Raw genomic sequence first — 16745 nt, 5'->3', positions numbered from 1 at the left:
TAAACCGTTCGGCATAGGGGTCTAAAAGGCTAGGCAAGTGGATTAGGATATGGCCCCGTTAAGGTGCCCTCTCCTCAATACGGGAAGATAAAACAGAAAAATCCCAGCTGGTATAGTACGTTTTGACAAATTTTATTTATGCAATAAGATTTCCAGATATGCACTTACAATGTATAGGTATTTCATGGACTCATCAATAGTACGTCAAAAATACTCCCAGGCGTAAGCGGAACAATCATACCGTGCTGTAATGCTGTATTCCTAAAAGTAAACGGCATGCGTTCCAGCGTACTTCTGCTTGCGTTCCACCACACCAAAGTGACGTCGTACGTTGATGTGAAGGCCGGAAATTTCGTTGACACCTTTCGCCCCTCCCTGTGGGCGGTTTCAAAGACAAGACATGTCTTTGAAAACGCCCACAGGGAGGGGCGAAACGCAGTCGTCTCTACCAACAATTGGACGTCCGTCAACTAGAAAATCTGAAAGTCTGCCTTCTTTGAAGTTCAGTATGCCCCTTGGAGTTGAACTTTGATGGGATACTTAAAGGTATGAATGCACATCTGAGAGAGTATTATTTGGTTGATTATCTACCTTGGTAACACACAAATTAATTTGGATGCTAGTAGATGCTTTCTCAACAGTTTTGTTCTATGAAATTTGTGATATGGATTGTGTGCTTTTAACCTAAATCTCAGGGCTCTGATGACTGCTTGGTAAAAATATGGGCAACAGATGATGGCCGGCTCCTGGCAACATTAAGAGGACATGCTGCTGAAATCTCCGATATGGCTGTGAATTATGAAAATACAATGATTGCTGCTGGAAGCTGTGACAAGATGATCAGAATCTGGTGCCTCAGGACATGTGCCCCACTGGCTATTTTGCAGGGTCACAGTGCTTCCATAACTTCTCTACAGGTAATTTATTCATTCCACTAGACCTAGGAGTTCTGGCAGTTTGATCTGTCTGATGCATACATATTTACCTTGATAGCAGCTTCCATGGCTTTAAAAGATAGGAGGGTTTATTTTTATTTTTTTGTGCTTTTTCTTTTCTTTCTAATTTTATTTTATTTTTTTTGTATCTTAAACGTTCAAAAATCGAAAATCCCAAATCTAAAAATACAAGTATACAATGAACTATAGGCGAGTCAAAGGGTAGTGCAGTACATCAACCACAGCTTCATATGGGGGGTAGCCACACAAAGTATTTACCACCCATCAATTACCGGCTACATTGAAGGACCTAGCTTTGCTTTTAAGGTTTTGGATACACACTTTGTTTAAAAATATCTAGTTGGTTATGTTATTTGCTAAACTGATCTGAAGTTTGGGGTTGAAGTTTGCTACCATATGCTTTGTTGATGTATTTTGTTTTCTGTGAACTCTCCAAATGCTGTTTTATAATTTCATGCATAAAGTATCAAACTGCTCAGAGGCATGGTGTTGGTCAGACACTCTACATAAGCACCTTAGAACTCATGCATATATACAATAGTTTTTGTCACCCCGTGTAATTTATTCATACTCTTTTTTTTTTTTTTTTTTTTTTTTTTTTTTTATCTAGTTCTCTCCACTGTGTAGTGGATCTAAGCGATTCCTCTCCTCTACTGGAGCTGATGGAACAATTTGCTTCTGGCTGTGGGATGCAGGCACTCTAAAAATAAAGTAAGTTTTATGTATTTTTTAGAAGCTTTTAAGCTGTAAAATGACAAGATGGGCTGACTAATTTCCAAAGCTTTTCTCAATTAATATTAAGTAGCCGAGCATCCCTTCTATGGTTTGTACACTTGTATGGGCATTGGGCAGTGATCTCCTGTTCTGATTTGCTTTACAACTTTTATCTAGTAAGACATTTTCTTCAGCATGAAAAAGCAGTAGTTCGTTTCTATATTCAAATCGTGACCAATGTTCCCTCTAATTTTTTACTGTGCTGAGCAAATAAAAAAATTTCTGAGCGCAAACCTTTAGATTGAGCAATGGGGGGGGGGGGGGGGGACGTCAATGCAGAGTGACCAGCTTGCCCCAATCAACTGCAGAGTGCCACAGCAATGCCCCCAATAAACTGCAGAGTGCCACAGCAATGCCCCCAATAAATTGCAGAGTGTCACAGCAATGCCCCCAATAAATTGCAGAGTGTCACAGCAATGCCCCCAATAAATTGCAGAGTGTCACAGCAATGCCCCCAATAAATTGCAGAGTGTCACAGCAATGCCCCCAATAAACTGCAGAGTGCCACAGCAATGCCCCCAATACATTGCAGAGTGCCACAGCAATGCCCCCAATACATTGCAGAGTGCCACAGCAATGCCCCCAATAAACTGCAGAGTGCCACAGCAATGCCCCCAATAAATTGCAGAGTGTCACAGCAATGCCCCCAATAAACTGCAGAGTGCCACAGCAATGCCCCCAATAAACTGCAGAGTGCCACAGCAATGCCCCCAATAAATTGCAGAGTGTCACAGCAATGCCCCCAATAAAATGCAGAGTGCCACAGCAATGCCCCCAATAAACTGCAGAGTGCCACAGCAATGCCCCCAATAAATTGCAGAGTGCCACAGCAATGCCCCCAATAAAATGCAGAGTGCCACAGCAATGCCCCCAATAAATTGCAGAGTGCCACAGCAATGCCCCCAATAAATTGCAGAGTGCCACAGCATTGCCCCCAATAAATTGCAGAGTGCCACAGCAATGCCCCCAATAAAATGCAGAGTGCCACAGCATTGCCCCCAATAAAATGCAGAGTGCCACAGCATTGCCCCCAATAAACTGCAGAGTGCCACAGCAATGCCCCCAATAAATTGCAGAGTGCCACAGCAATGCCCCCAATAAACTGCAGAGTGCCACAGCATTGCCCCCAATAAACTGCAGAGTGCCACAGCAATGCCCCCAATAAATTGCAGAGTGCCACAGCATTGCCCCCAATACATTGCAGAGTGCCACAGCAATGCCCCCAATAAACTGCAGAGTGCCACAGCAATGCCCCCAATAAATTGCAGAGTGCCACAGCAATGCCCCCAATAAACTGCAGAGTGCCACAGCAATGCCCCCAATAAACTGCAGAGTGCCACAGCAATGCCCCCAATACATTGCAGAGTGCCACAGCAATGCCCCCAATAAAATGCAGAGTGCCACAGCATTGCCCCCAATACATTGCAGAGTGCCACAGCAATGCCCCCAATAAATTGCAGAGTGCCACAGCAATGCCCCCCCGCGACCCCGTGCACTTACCTCACGGACGGTCACGGCACTCTGTCTTCAGTCCCCGGCTTCCAGCTTCCCGCGTCTCCATCCTCCCGAGTCCCGGCGCCTCCTCCTCGGCCAATGGCATGAAGTTGGCCTTTCGGCCAATCAGGAAGCGGGAGGACCCGCTCCCTGATTGGCCAGGAGGAGGACCCGTATGACAATAGCGAATTTTCATTCGCTATTGTCACACGATGGGCGTGCTCTCGGGGTGCACGCTCTGCTCCCTGGCCGCTCCGTCTGCGGCTGCGCCGTCTAACTAGGTGCTTGCGCGGGACGTAATTTCCACTGCGCGTCCGCGCACGCGCGCACCTTAAAGGGAACACTGATCGTGACCCCCCCCCCCCCCCCCAAAAGCAAGGCTCGTGTGGTAGTACAAGATGACAATCTCTGTCCTGGGCAGAAAAAGCTGAGATTTGCAAGTTTAGCTGCCTATATCTATGAAACTATTGCTTGTCCTAACTAGGGATGTGCCTTAGGTTCAGTTCCAAGGAGAGTTGAACCTCACGGAATGGGCGAACTGAACAGCCAAATTAGCTGCAGCCAAAGTGATTTGTTTAGTAGTGGTATCACTACGGCCACTAAATGAATGACTTTCCAAGTAAATTTAGGATGATCATACTACCCAAGATCTTGTACATGCTATGGTACTGCCCTGTATACCTTGCATTGAAATACTTCAAAACGATGGACTCTCTTGATATGAATTACTCCCCAGCCCACCAGCTTGATTCACATAGAGAAGACCACAGTCATGATCATAATTCGTGGTTTGTCAGCCACCATCACTGGCAAGTTTGACTTTCTACTGCCAGCTGGGGAAGTGGTCATTTGTGGCAGGAGTCTGACAGAAGAGAATTATCATGTATTAGTCATCGTGTTTGTGCTGTCAGGACGTCCTTTTTTTTTTTTTTTCTCTTAGTCAAGGACTGTGTCTTAGTCTGGGTATGTTTGTTTACATTTTTTTATTTACCTGATTAACGAATGGGGTACTATTAGAGCCCGTTCACACTGGGGCCACCTGTCAGGCGACCTGGTCGCCTGACAGGTCGCCTTCCATAGAGAAACTGTGGACCCGTTCTAATAGGAGCGACACAAGTCGCTCCGACTTAGAAAAAGGGTCCGGAGCTTCTTTGGGGCAACCCGGAGCGACCTGCATAGACTTCAATGATATGAAGTCCGTGCCAGCCGCTCCGAGTTTGCGGGAAGTAGCGTCGCCCCAGTGTGAACGGGGTCTTATGCATTGGCACATCTGGTCAGGGCAGGAACCCCCGTGCTGGAATTTGTCAAATGTGAGCAGTAAGTTGTTAGGCACGTAGAAAAAGGAAGTCTGGACGGCTGCACACAGCTTCAATCACCTTTATTGGTCCCAAATATAAAAACGACAATCCATACAGCAAATGGAAGTAGAAAAACAGATCAGCTAACACGTTTCACACCTTTCCTGGTGAATAGGTCATAACAATGACTAAGCACCAGGGAAGGGGTGAAACGCATTACCTAATCTGTTTTTCTACTTCCATTTGCTGTATGGATTGTCGTTTTTATATTTGGAACCAATAAAGGTGATTGAAGCAGTGTGCAGCCGTCCAGACTTCCTTTTTTTTTTTTTTAACATGTCTGTGATGCATACAGGGCCAGGACCTGTTTTATGTGCAGAAACAGCAGAGCAGCAGGGGAGCTGTCCTCCTTGAGCAGCATAAAAGTTGTTATGCACACACACATTATGTTCTGATTGTGTAACTATTCGGTTTTGGAATAAATGGTGACAAAGAAAAAGTATATCGCAACTAAACCCTAAGGCCTCGTGGACACAGATGTTTACAGAATATGGAATATAGTAGATTTAAATGTCTGTCACTTTCCTGCATTGGTTTTGCAATTTGATTTTCAACTGCATGCCTTTTGAAGTTATATTTAGTGACCCTGTTACCAATACTGGGGGATTTGTAGATAAGGCAGTGGGTACTTTCTTGCCATCTGTGAACTTTCCAAAGTTTTTCCTTTAAACTTAACAAAACCTTTTTGTCCTGTTTGTTATTGTGTAAATATATTTTAACTTTCTTCTCTAGTCCCCGACCCATAAAGTACACAGAGAGATCACGACCGGGGGTTCAAATGATCTGCTCCTCTTTCAGTTCTGGTAAGTGGCTGTAATATCAGCAACATACAGCAATGATTGCATAGATTTTGTGTATTTCTCATGAATAAGCTTATGTTCTAGTAAAATGTTCTATCGTAATAATGGACAGATCTTTTCACTTCTGGCAATCCCAGTTGCATTTAGACTATATTCACACTGCAATGATCTAATTTTGACCTATCTGCCGAAATCGCACAATAGAAGCACAGGTACCTTTTCCAAAATGCAAATAACTGAATGTTTACAAGAAGAGGGAATTCCATTCAGTAGTGTTCTTCTGACATAAGTGTAAAAGAATTCAGGATAAAAGTGGAATTGACACCATGGAATGCAGCTCACTTGAAGCATAACTACAGTTTTTTTGTGACTTTAAATACTTTTTTGGACCAAGTTAGTTCAAACAAACTATTTGGTTCACTCCAATCCAGTCAAACCACCACCCTAGCAGATCCAGGATGCTCATCGGTACAATCTCCATTTAGGCTAATTTAATTCAGGAAGGCCTATACAAATTTGTGCTAGTAGAAAATCTTCTTGAGGAATTTTCCCCAGAGTCCCCTCTTAGTGGCCACCAAATTCTCCATCTCAATAATTACAGCCACTCTTTTCAACCAGACGGCTAGGGTGCAGTCTGTGCCTGTTTCCAAAGGAGCAGGATGCCGCTGTCATTAAGAGGGGCAAGATGGAACGCCTGTAAGTCTTACCAGAGAAACTATGGTTTTGCAGAAGGAAAAGGACAGGGTCCCTTTGTAGGATACGGTCTGTAATTTTTTGGATTATCTGATGAGCTTCCGTACAAAAAGATTGCAATAAGCGTCAAGACCAGAAAATGTGAAGAAGGGAACCAGTCTCCTCTTCACATCTCCAACAGAGATTTGGACGTTGAGGAAATGTTTTATGAATCTTAACAGGCGTGTGATACCACCAGGTCAGCACCTTAAAGCCTGATTCTTGGTGCTTAGCGCAAATAGATGTTTTGTAGGAGAACAAAAGAATCCTCCCCACCTGTTGATCCGTAAAGGCTAAGCCCCAAGTTTTGTTCCCTTTTGGATGGAGGTGGAGACACCAGCAGCTTTTAAGTCAAGAACACTGCATGGTGCAGCGGAGATTGCTCTACACATAAGTGCTCAAACAAAGTAAAGGAGGCATATAAATGCGTCTGGGGGTGGGGGAGTGGGGGACGCCAGTCTATAAAGTGAGCCAACTTTATCTTTTGCCAAAACGATAGACCCACGAAGGCCTGATCTTTCATTATTTGTTGTCTAATCATCCATCGTCCATTTACAATAAAGTGCCTCATCTGCCAGAGGACCGCAGGCCTCTGATCTTGAAATCCAGGGTCCCCCAGGCCAGGTCTAAAAGCAAGATTCCCCACTATAGGGATGAGCAGTGAGGGATCCGGGGGAACGAGTGAAGAGCAAAAGGATCTGCTCCACCTGTACATACTGTTTAAATGTTGTACCCACTGATTAGTGTGAGTACTGGCCTTTTTTGGCGTTAAGTCACTAAGGCTTTTGCCATTTTGGGCTGGAACAAAGCATGTGGAGAATAGTCTGTTATATGTTTTGACAGATTTTAAAGTCTGGTCTGGAGTTTAATGCAGATCAATGAAGTTAGGGAGAGAAATGTATGATCTTCTGACATTGTAATGAATTGAAGGTCTGGTGAAAGTCTGTCTCCCAACTCTGGAGGTAAGGGGGCTTATAATCTGATTTGGGGTAGTCTAGGAGGGCATATGGCACAAAAAGAGAGTGCCTGATGGGGCCTGGTTTGACACAATTATTCAAATAACATGCGAGAGTTTCGAGGAAATGTGTGGTTGTAATGCCTTGCAGAGTTCCAGTTCCAGAGATGGCGAAGTGTAAAGCCTGAAATTGTTTTGAGTAGAGCAGTGTTTGGAAGGGTCCTTTCCCTGTCCCTAGAATAAACCGTGGGCTGCCTATGATATCTAATGATATCTGAAGCTGAATTAGCAGGGGAATGTCGTGAAGAAATCGGAACATATCTGGCGAGTAGGGCTTATCGTGGCGGTGTTTGTCTGTGATTATGTGTGTAAACCAGTGTTAATTTCGTCGACTAAAACGTTTTCGTCGACTAAATTAACACCATTTTAGTCTTAAGACTAAAATACGACTAAAACTAAAATGGCGTTTTAGTCATAAGACTAAAACTAAATATAAAATTGACATCATCAAAATCAACACTCCTCTGCTGGCCATTTCTATATCGGCAACACAATTCCATCCAGAGCATGTAATAATAGCACATTAAAGTTTAAACATGTATTGCACCACCGCATACGCATAAGTAAGGAGCATCTACTAAGCTACTGAAAACTAAAAAAATTAAGAAAAAGGCTTTTCTTATATTTTTCCCTAATATTTAATGTTGGTAATATATTCAGGTAATATGTGCAATGACATTACAGCCAATGGAGTTTACAGCAGTGTTAATTTCGTCAACGAAAACATTTTCATCACCGCTTTCGTCACCGGCATTTTTCAACTGACGAAACGCAAAGTATAGCACATTTTCGTCAAATGACCACAACTATGACGAAAATCAAATCCGTTAACGAACGAAAACTAAATGAGAATGTGAGGCAGGGACGCTTACCCAACTTCCGGTTTTCACGGAGCTCCGTCTGTGTGGCGTCTGGCGTGGCGTGCCCCGCTCCGTGACTTCTGACGTGAGGAGTGGACTACTACAAGAGAGTTGACTCGAGACCAGTCACCTGACCTCACCAGAGCACTGCAGCTGCAGCACTACAGCCAGACACGCCAGGCCCGACTCATCACACGGCACTGGCACCCGGCCACCACCACATCCAGAGCAGAGCACCCACTGTGAGTTAACAGCCAGGCCAGCTATTACTGCCTCCCTGAGTCCCCTCAGACCACTTACCAGTCACCACTGGCATCCGATTCCGCCATCCATCCAGGACTGTGTGCGTGCATATAGGCCGCTGAGGCCCGCCCGGCCCATCCTGTTCAAAAACTTCAGTTCAGAGTTAGACCAAAGACCACCCTTAAACCGGAGACCCCCCATCCAGCACTCTGAGCAGCACTGTGTGCACTGACTGCAGGCAGCAGCATTACAGGCTTCCTCTCTGACCTGACCATGACCATTTTGATGACTAAAATGAGTTTTAGTCGACTAAAATGTGCTGGAGTTTTAGTCGACTAAAATGTGCTGGAGTTTTAGTCGACTAAATACAACTAAAACACTTGCAGAAGACTAAAATGGGACTTAAATGCCATTTTAGTCCTAAGACTAAAACTAAATTGAAATTTGCTGCCAAAATTAACACTGGTGTAAACACTAGGGCCTTAATCAGGGGAATAGTGCAGGTGGCATGTTCAAGTATAGGTCAATATTTAGGGTGGGTATGATTGTATCAGTCAATCATGCAAGGTGGGAGGCCGTGTGGGAGGCTTTGTTTTATCAGTGGTAAAGGGTCAGGAAGTAACGGTCTCTAACAGCAGGAGCTATAGGTTTCCTGACGTGGGTTTTTTTTTAATGTATGCTATATGTGACTTCAATCTTTCCAGGTGAATGTATGCTATATGTGACTTCATCTTTAGGGGGCATTCTGGCCTTTAGCATTAGGTGATATGTGGATCTAATCCATCCCTTGATTTAAACAGGAGCTGAAATGAGAGCGAAGGATAATAGGGTGCTTGATTAGAGGAGTCAGGGGAATGCGCGGATGCTTCTAGGTTAATGGAAAGAAAGATAGGTTGTAAAAGGTTAGCAGAGAAAATGTGTGTGGGGGGGGGGGAGTGTATGGCGATGTAGAAAGAAATCATAAAAAGAATCCCCTGGCAGCTGCCATCTAGGTTGTTTTTGGTTTATCTTCTGCTGGAGGTGGCAGAAACCTAGAATTGTGGGACACCTGCTCACAGCAAGTATTAAGAGGGTCCTGGAGGTATCCCCTGGGGATCAGTTAGTTCAATGTGGCTCTGACTTCATCTACTTGTCTGGACTTTCTGCTTCTTCTGGAGCACCTTCCTCCAGTTCCTTTGTGTCAAGGGTGGAATTCTCATCTTCCATTGCTGGTTTACAAAATGGGCTTGCTGGACTGCTTTCTGACTTGGGCTGCCTTCCTGGGTTGCAAGCAGAAGTGTTCCCCCCTCACGTCTCCCCTCCTTAATAACTAAACAAATTTCTGGTGAAGGGGGATAAAGATGGAACCTCATCTGAGGAAAATACTAATGAAGAAACCGAAGGTCAGGTTTTATCCCAGTGCCAAAAGGCCTTTGTGAGTTTTCTCACAAAAGTGGTCGTGGCCAATTTTAAAACAGCTGGTTACTGAATCTTCTACTCCAAAGGTTACAGGATTTGGACCATGGTGTCTATCACAACATCCTCAATCCTTTCTGCTTCATGCTCTTTTAAAAAATGGAATCCAGTTTGGGCTTGTTCAGCAGTACCTCATGGAGAGTGAGTTCGCTAGTTAATGGAGTAAGTCTTAAGCCCCGTACACACGTACCGATTGTCGGCCGTAAAGATTCGGCCGACGACCGATCGGCCGATTGTAGGCTTGTTAGTATGATGCTTGCGACAGCCGACAGCGCACTTTCGGCCGAAAAGTATCTGTCGTGCAGGCATTAAAATTTTTGTTGGCCAACACCAGAACGGCCGATTGTTCGCCAGTCAGTACAGAATTCGGCCGACAATCAGCAGATTTGCAAGACTGGGCATGCTCAGAGAAGAAAAAACACAGGGAAAGTTAACCATCACATGACATCACTTCTGCAGTCGGCGGACAAAATTCTTGTGCAGTCTTTTGCACTTTTCAGCGGACAGGACAGCCCTGGACAAAAGATGGCCGATCGATCGGTACGTGTGTACGAGGCATTTGTATAGGCTGTTGATCTCAGTGGGCAAGGCTCCAGTATGTAAAGATGCTTCGGACAAATGCTATGGTGGGAGCAGCCCTTTTAACCACCATTTGCGATTGTAGGAGTGTTACAGGAGATTATGTATTTGGAGCTCCATTTTTAAATTTACCATGACAAGGTTTCAGTTATTCAGCATATGAGGTTTGGTGTGAATCACTTTTTTTATTCATGTCTGCCCCATCAGAGTAACTGACCAAAATCTTTATTTCTCCTCTCACCTTTCAGGACGGCAACACATGAGAGATGAGAGGCTCCACCCTACAGGAAACACAATCAGTTCACAGCTGCTTAAAAGGCCTTGTCCTTCCCCTTGTCCCTCAGTATTGATTGTGCTTCTCCCACAGCGAAACGTGTTATTTTTTTTTTTTTTGTTTTCTCTGACCAGAAGACCTAGAGAGTCTGATGGTACCCCTGTGAGGCAGGTTTATGAACGCTGGTGAGGGCTGCACTAACCTGCATGCCTCAAGCTTCTCACTGGTCGCCTCATGGTGTACAAGCGGTTCGGGCACAGTGTGGTGGTCCCCCGCCTTTGTACTCTGCTTGGCAGCTCAGATCTCCTCCTGTTCTCCCCTGCATACAGTGGGTGCCATGTTGTAAGGGCTGGCCAAACTTGTTAAGCAACTAGGGGGAGGACTCGGTGTGCTTCAGGCTCTCTCCCTAAAACCAGAAAGCACAGGAGGCAGAGCACAGCGCAACCCAGAATGAATGGAGGAGACGCCAAACCCGTGTGGCTGCGGGAAGAGGGCATAGGATTTCAGTGATACTGAAGCCAGCGGGGCTGCAAGGAGCCAAAGTCTGCCTGGAACCACCTCATGGAGGAGGAGGAAGGCAGGGCAGCACAGGCGGCTGCAGGCAAGAGAAAGTCAGGGCCAGGTAAGTGGCTTTTCTGAGGGGGGTTCAGAAAATGGCAGAATGCACCAGAAAAGGAGACAGGCTGTCTGCTAGCTCCCCCTCTCCCCTTCGAAAAAGTTTGGATCCCAGGAGGTGTGTGCGTAGGCTGCTGCTGCAGTGTGAAGCACACAGCCTAACTTTCTCTATCGCTCATTGACAGACGTAGTCTTCTTGATTCTCAAGAGCTGGGTTATGTTGTCTCCGCAGGAGTAGGACTAGGCAGAAAGACAAAACGTTCTGGCTCCACCTTAGGGGCAGTCCCTGAGGGTATATCCTCCCTCTCTCTGCTACAGGGAATCAGTTTTTTTCTGTCTAGTCAGGAGTAAGGACCTTAGTTCCTTGCTGGGATCTTTTGGTCCTGGCAAGACTTTTTTTCTTTAAGAAAAAGACATTTTTTAGGTAGTTTTCTCCAGTGTTTTTTTCCTGTGAGATCTTCAAGCAAAAATGCCGGACTGGGCGACACTTGTGGTCACCCCAGCCGGCCTACGAGCGCGCGCAGACCATGGCATTGCGCTTGGTCGGCCGCGACATATTCAAGTAAGTATGCGGGGCCGGGCGACGGGCTGGATGTTGAGATCCAGTGGTCACCCCGGTTTCTGCCTACGAGCGCGTGCAGACCAGAGCTCCGCGCTGGGTCGGCCGCGACGGAGTCCCAGTGAAGGGACTGACTTTGCGAGTTAAAAGTCTCGCTTGGACGCCAGGTACCAGAGAGTCGAGGCGTCCGGAGTGGTCCACAAACCCCCACCCCGGTGGAGAGGGTATTGTGAGGAGAGGGTGCCTGTCGGTTCGGTATGGTGAGTAAACGTTCCCTTTTTTCCTCGTTATGAGGCAGTATGTATTATGGGCCCCTCCATATATGGTCAGTATATATCTGATACTTACAAGTCCCCCTTGTAATACAGCATGTGTTTGTGGGAAGTGGACTTGGTTTAAGAGCTAACACTTTACCCAGCAGACTGTAACATTACAGCAGACATAGGAGGTATAATCCTACCTTATGTGTAGTGTATCTTCTGTAGATCCATATATCGCCTCTTAGCAGAGATGCAGGTGGATGTGCTGGGAAAACGATTTAGGCGGTCCGCCGCCATTTTGCCGTAGACCGAATGCATGTATGTCCTCAGGTCACGCCGGCCGCCATGTTTTTGGAGTCTTATGTCTCTTCTATGGGGGCGGCCATGTTTTGTGAGCCCAGCTACCTCGTGGAGAGCTGGGAACGCCGGAAGGCGTACACAGGGGGCGGAGCCACGCCTTCTACCCGGGAAAAATCAAACAGCTCCTTCCAGTCTGTGTAAGACAGACGCTGACTGCAGTTGGTTGGAAACTGCACTGCATCGGTTGGTGAGCCTTGGGGGTCCCTCTCTCTCTCTGTGGGATCGAGAAGCAGGTACTCTGAGGGGCGCTATTGCGCTAGGGGGAGACACACAAAAAAAAAAAAGAAAAAGTTTTTTTGTTTGCTGGCAAAGGTGGACCCTGCCACTCATGTATCTCCTCCGGATCCCCTCGAGGGGTCTGCGGGATCCTCCAGCACCCCATTGACAATTGAATCATTGTCAGCTATTATGGAAACTTTTGTGTCCCGGGTGGAAGTGGCTTGTCAGGGACAGGGCGCAAGAAAGCGACCCCCGCCTAACCCCTTATTATCTGAAACCTCGGACTCAGACTCTGAGCCTATTTCTGCAGTTGCAGGTACTTCATCTGGGATTGGTGTCTCGGGTCCTGTCTCTTCAGACAGTGAGGAGGATGTTTCGGCATCCGCCATAGCCCGAGAGGAAGCGTTGGTAAACGCACTCATTGTATCTGTTCAAGAGACCTTAAGGTTACAGGGTATTCCATCAGAAATAGCTGAAACTGAAATCCCTTTTGGGACTAAAAAACGCATCAAAGTGGCGAAGGTTTTTCCATTGCCCAAATGTTTTGGCAATCCAATCGAAGAAGAATGGCGTCTGCCAAAACGCACTTTTACTATTTCTAAACGCATTGACAGGCGTTATCCGTTTGAGGAAACCCTTATTAAGAAATGGACAGAACCACCTGTGGTGGATTCACCAATTGCTAGATTGAATAAAGCCACGGTTATTCCTTTAGAAGACGCTCCGTCTTTTAAAGATCCAGTGGATCGCAAGATAGAAGCTATGTCTCGCACCATGTTTTCCTTGATTGGATCAGCTTTCAGACCTATAATAGCTATTGGTCTGGTTTCGCAGGCTGTAACTGAATGGACCAAGTGGTTACGCCGGGACTTAGAAGAGGTCCCTCAGGCGGTATCAGATTTGTTGGAACAAATGATACAGGGGTTACAGTTTGTGTGTGATGCGGCGTTAGACGCCACTCCATTATTGGCGCGAGCATCAGTCTCAGCAGTGGTTCTCAGGCGTACACTGTGGCTAAAAGGTTGGTTAGCCGACCAAGGTTCCAAAAAAGCATTGGCTAATATCCCCTTTTCAGGAGAGCGTCTATTTGGAGCCAACTTAGATGAGATCATTAAAGATCTCACGGGTGGAAAGAGCACCTTTTTACCGCAAAATTTTAAAGGTAGAGGAACTCGTCAAAGACGAGGGCCTTCTTTTTCTGCTCACAAGAGGTTTTTTCGTCCAGCGGGTGAAAAAACTAAGTCCTCCAAAGCTCCTGCAGGAGGCGTCAGGGGTCGTTGGTCGGGCAAGCAAAAGCCCGCCCCCTCCAGACCTGAAGATAAACCATCCAAAGCCTGAAGGTGCGCCCCCACCCATAACTGGGGTGGGGGACGTCTTCGCCGGTTCCCGGATCCATGGCTTTCCAGAATCCCGGACAAATGGGTTTGCGAAGTCATAAGGTCAGGGTACAAGATCGAGTTTCGATCTCTCCCACCGGCGCGATTCTTCCCTTCCAATATCCGACTATCCGCAGATCGTTTAGAAGATCTGCGGAGAGCAGTCACAGATTTACTACAACAAGGAGTGGTAGTCCACGTTCCTTGGACAGAACGGTTTCAAGGGTTTTATTCAAACCTGTTTACAATACCCAGGAAAGAGGGCAAAGTGCGTCCAATTCTGGACTTAAGAGCACTCAATTCTTTCGTCAACATAAGAAGATTCAGAATGGAGTCCATTCGCACGGTAGCAGCCTTCCTGCATCCAGGGGATGTCCTAGCGTCCATAGACATCAAGGACGCCTATCTTCACATTCCCATTTTCGCAGGACATCAGCGGTTTCTACGCCTTTCTGTAGAGGAGAACCACTATCAGTTTGTGGCGTTACCTTTCGGTCTCGCCACGGCTCCGCGGGTCTTCACAAAGGTGTTGGCCCCAATGTTGGCACTTCTGCGCCAAAGAGGTATATCGATCCTTGGTTACCTAGACGATCTTCTGCTTCATGCAGAGTCTCCTCAGACCTTGCTACAAAACATAGAAATTACTATGATTTCTTTACAGGAATTCGGGTGGCTGGTGAACCAGCAAAAGTCATTTCTGGTTCCCACCCAGAGGCTCGAATATCTGGGTCTAATTCTAGACACAGTCAGGACAAGAGTTTTTCTTCCGGTAGGGAAACTCCGAAAGATTCAATCAGCAGTCCAGTTGTTACTGTCCAACAGCTGGTCTTCCCTTCGGACTTGCATGAGGGTTCTGGGGTTGATGGTGGCTTCGTTCGAAGCAGTCCCATTTGCCCAGTCCCATACCCGAATTCTTCAGCAAGAGATTCTTCTCAGATGGAATCGGAATCCGGAATCCCTGGACAATCAGATCCGATTGAGCAAACAGACCAGAGAGTCTCTGGTCTGGTGGCTTCGGTCTCCGATGCTCAGCCAGGGAAAGTCATTTCTGCCCATATATTGGACGATAGTGACCACGGATGCCAGTCTATCCGGATGGGGAGGAATTCTCGGTCAGTTATCTGTCCAGGGACTTTGGTCCCCGGAAGAATCCAGGTTACCGATAAATGTATTGGAACTGAGAGCGATCAGACTTTGTCTGATTTACTGGACCGAGCAGCTCCAGGGCAGCCCGGTTCGGATCCAGTCGGACAATGCCACGGCCGTGGCTTATGTCAATCACCAGGGGGGCACCAAGAGTGTCCGAGCGGCCAAAGAAGTGGCTTGCATTCTTCGCTGGGCGGAACGATTTGTTCCAGCAATCTCTGCGGTGTTCATTCCGGGGGTGGAGAATTGGCAGGCAGATTATCTCAGCCGTCAGACCCTGGATCAGGGGGAATGGTCCCTCCATCCAGACGTTTTCCACCAGTTGTGCCTACGGTGGGGCACCCCGGATGTGGATCTGTTGGCATCACGATTCAACAGGAAAGTTCAGAGATTCGTGGCTCGCTCCCGCGATCCTCTAGCAGAAACCGCAGACGCACTGATCGCCCCGTGGGGGCAATACCAGCTAATATATGCCTTCCCTCCTCTCGCGTTACTGCCAAGACTTCTTTGCAGGATAGAGGAGGAAGGAATCCCAGTAATCCTGGTAGCTCCGGACTGGCCTCGTCGAGCTTGGTACGCCGACATGGTCAGACTGGTGGCGGACGTCCCGTGGAGACTTCCTCTCAGGGAGGATCTACTGTCTCAGGGACCGATCTTCCATCCTGCTTTACGATCGCTGGCTTTAACGGCCTGGCTATTGAGACCCAGGTGCTGAAGGACAAAGGTTTGTCAGCTTCAGTTATTCCTACTCTAGTTGAAGCAAGGAAAGCGACTTCCAGAAAGATTTATCATCGCACATGGAAGTCCTACATTGCATGGTGTGAACCTTTGGGGTTCCGTCCTCGGTCTTATTCGATTAGTCGAATATTGGCTTTTCTGCAACAAGGGGTTGAGCAGAAACTGGCCTTGAGTACTATCAAGGGTCAGGTCTCAGCATTAGCCATCTTCTTTCAGAAGCCTTTGGCTACTCATTCCTTGGTGCGGAACTTCATCCAGGGGGTGCGACATCTGGCCACTGCCAGTGCACGCGCCGTTACCCCCCTGGGATCTTAATTTAGTGTTGTCGGTTCTTCAGAAACCTCCCTTTGAAGATATTAGGGAGATTCCTCTACCCACGTTGTCCCAGAAGGTGGCCTTCTTGGTGGCTATTACTTCTGCACGCAGGGTGTCAGAACTGGCCGCATTATCTTGTCGTTCACCATATCTGGTGGTTCATAGAGATAAGGTGGTTCTTCGTCCGAATCCATCCTTCCTACCAAAAGTGGTTTCAGAATTTCATCTGAATGAAGAAATTGTATTACCTTCCCTGTGTCCTAAGCCCAGTCATCCTCGGGAGTTTGCTTTACACTCCTTGGATGTGGTCCGGGCGATCAGGGTATACTTGAAAACGACAGACTCGTTTCGCAAGACGGATTCACTTTTTGTGATCCCAGATGGACCCAAAAAGGGGTTGCCTGCATCTGCCGCGACCATTTCCAGATGGATCAGACAGACGGTAGTACAGGCTTATTCTATTAAGGGTCGGGAGCCCCCGTTCCCTGTTAAGGCGCACTCCACTCGGGCACTTAGTGCGTCATGGGCCTTTCGCCATCAGGCGTCAGTGGTCCAGGTGTGCAAGGCGGCTACCTGGTCGTCGGTGCATACCTTTACTAAACATTATAAAGTTGATG

General features: G+C 46.9%; 1 protein-coding gene across 1 annotated transcript in view; it reads left to right on the top strand.

The window, feature by feature from the left end:
- Positions 1 to 16745, top strand: part of PHIP (PHIP subunit of CUL4-Ring ligase complex) — a 286169-nt gene that overhangs the window by 50505 nt on the left and 218919 nt on the right. Inside the window, 3 exon segments of the mRNA XM_082249792.1 lie at positions 696 to 917; positions 1567 to 1667; positions 5315 to 5385. Of these exon segments, the coding sequence (XP_082105918.1) occupies positions 696 to 917; positions 1567 to 1667; positions 5315 to 5385 (394 nt within the window).

This window comes from Pelophylax lessonae (assembly GCF_965119305.1).
Source record: "Pelophylax lessonae genome assembly, chromosome: 3".
Classification (NCBI taxonomy): Eukaryota; Metazoa; Chordata; class Amphibia; order Anura; family Ranidae; genus Pelophylax; species Pelophylax lessonae.
This window is presented reverse-complemented; position numbering and strand designations above follow the sequence as displayed.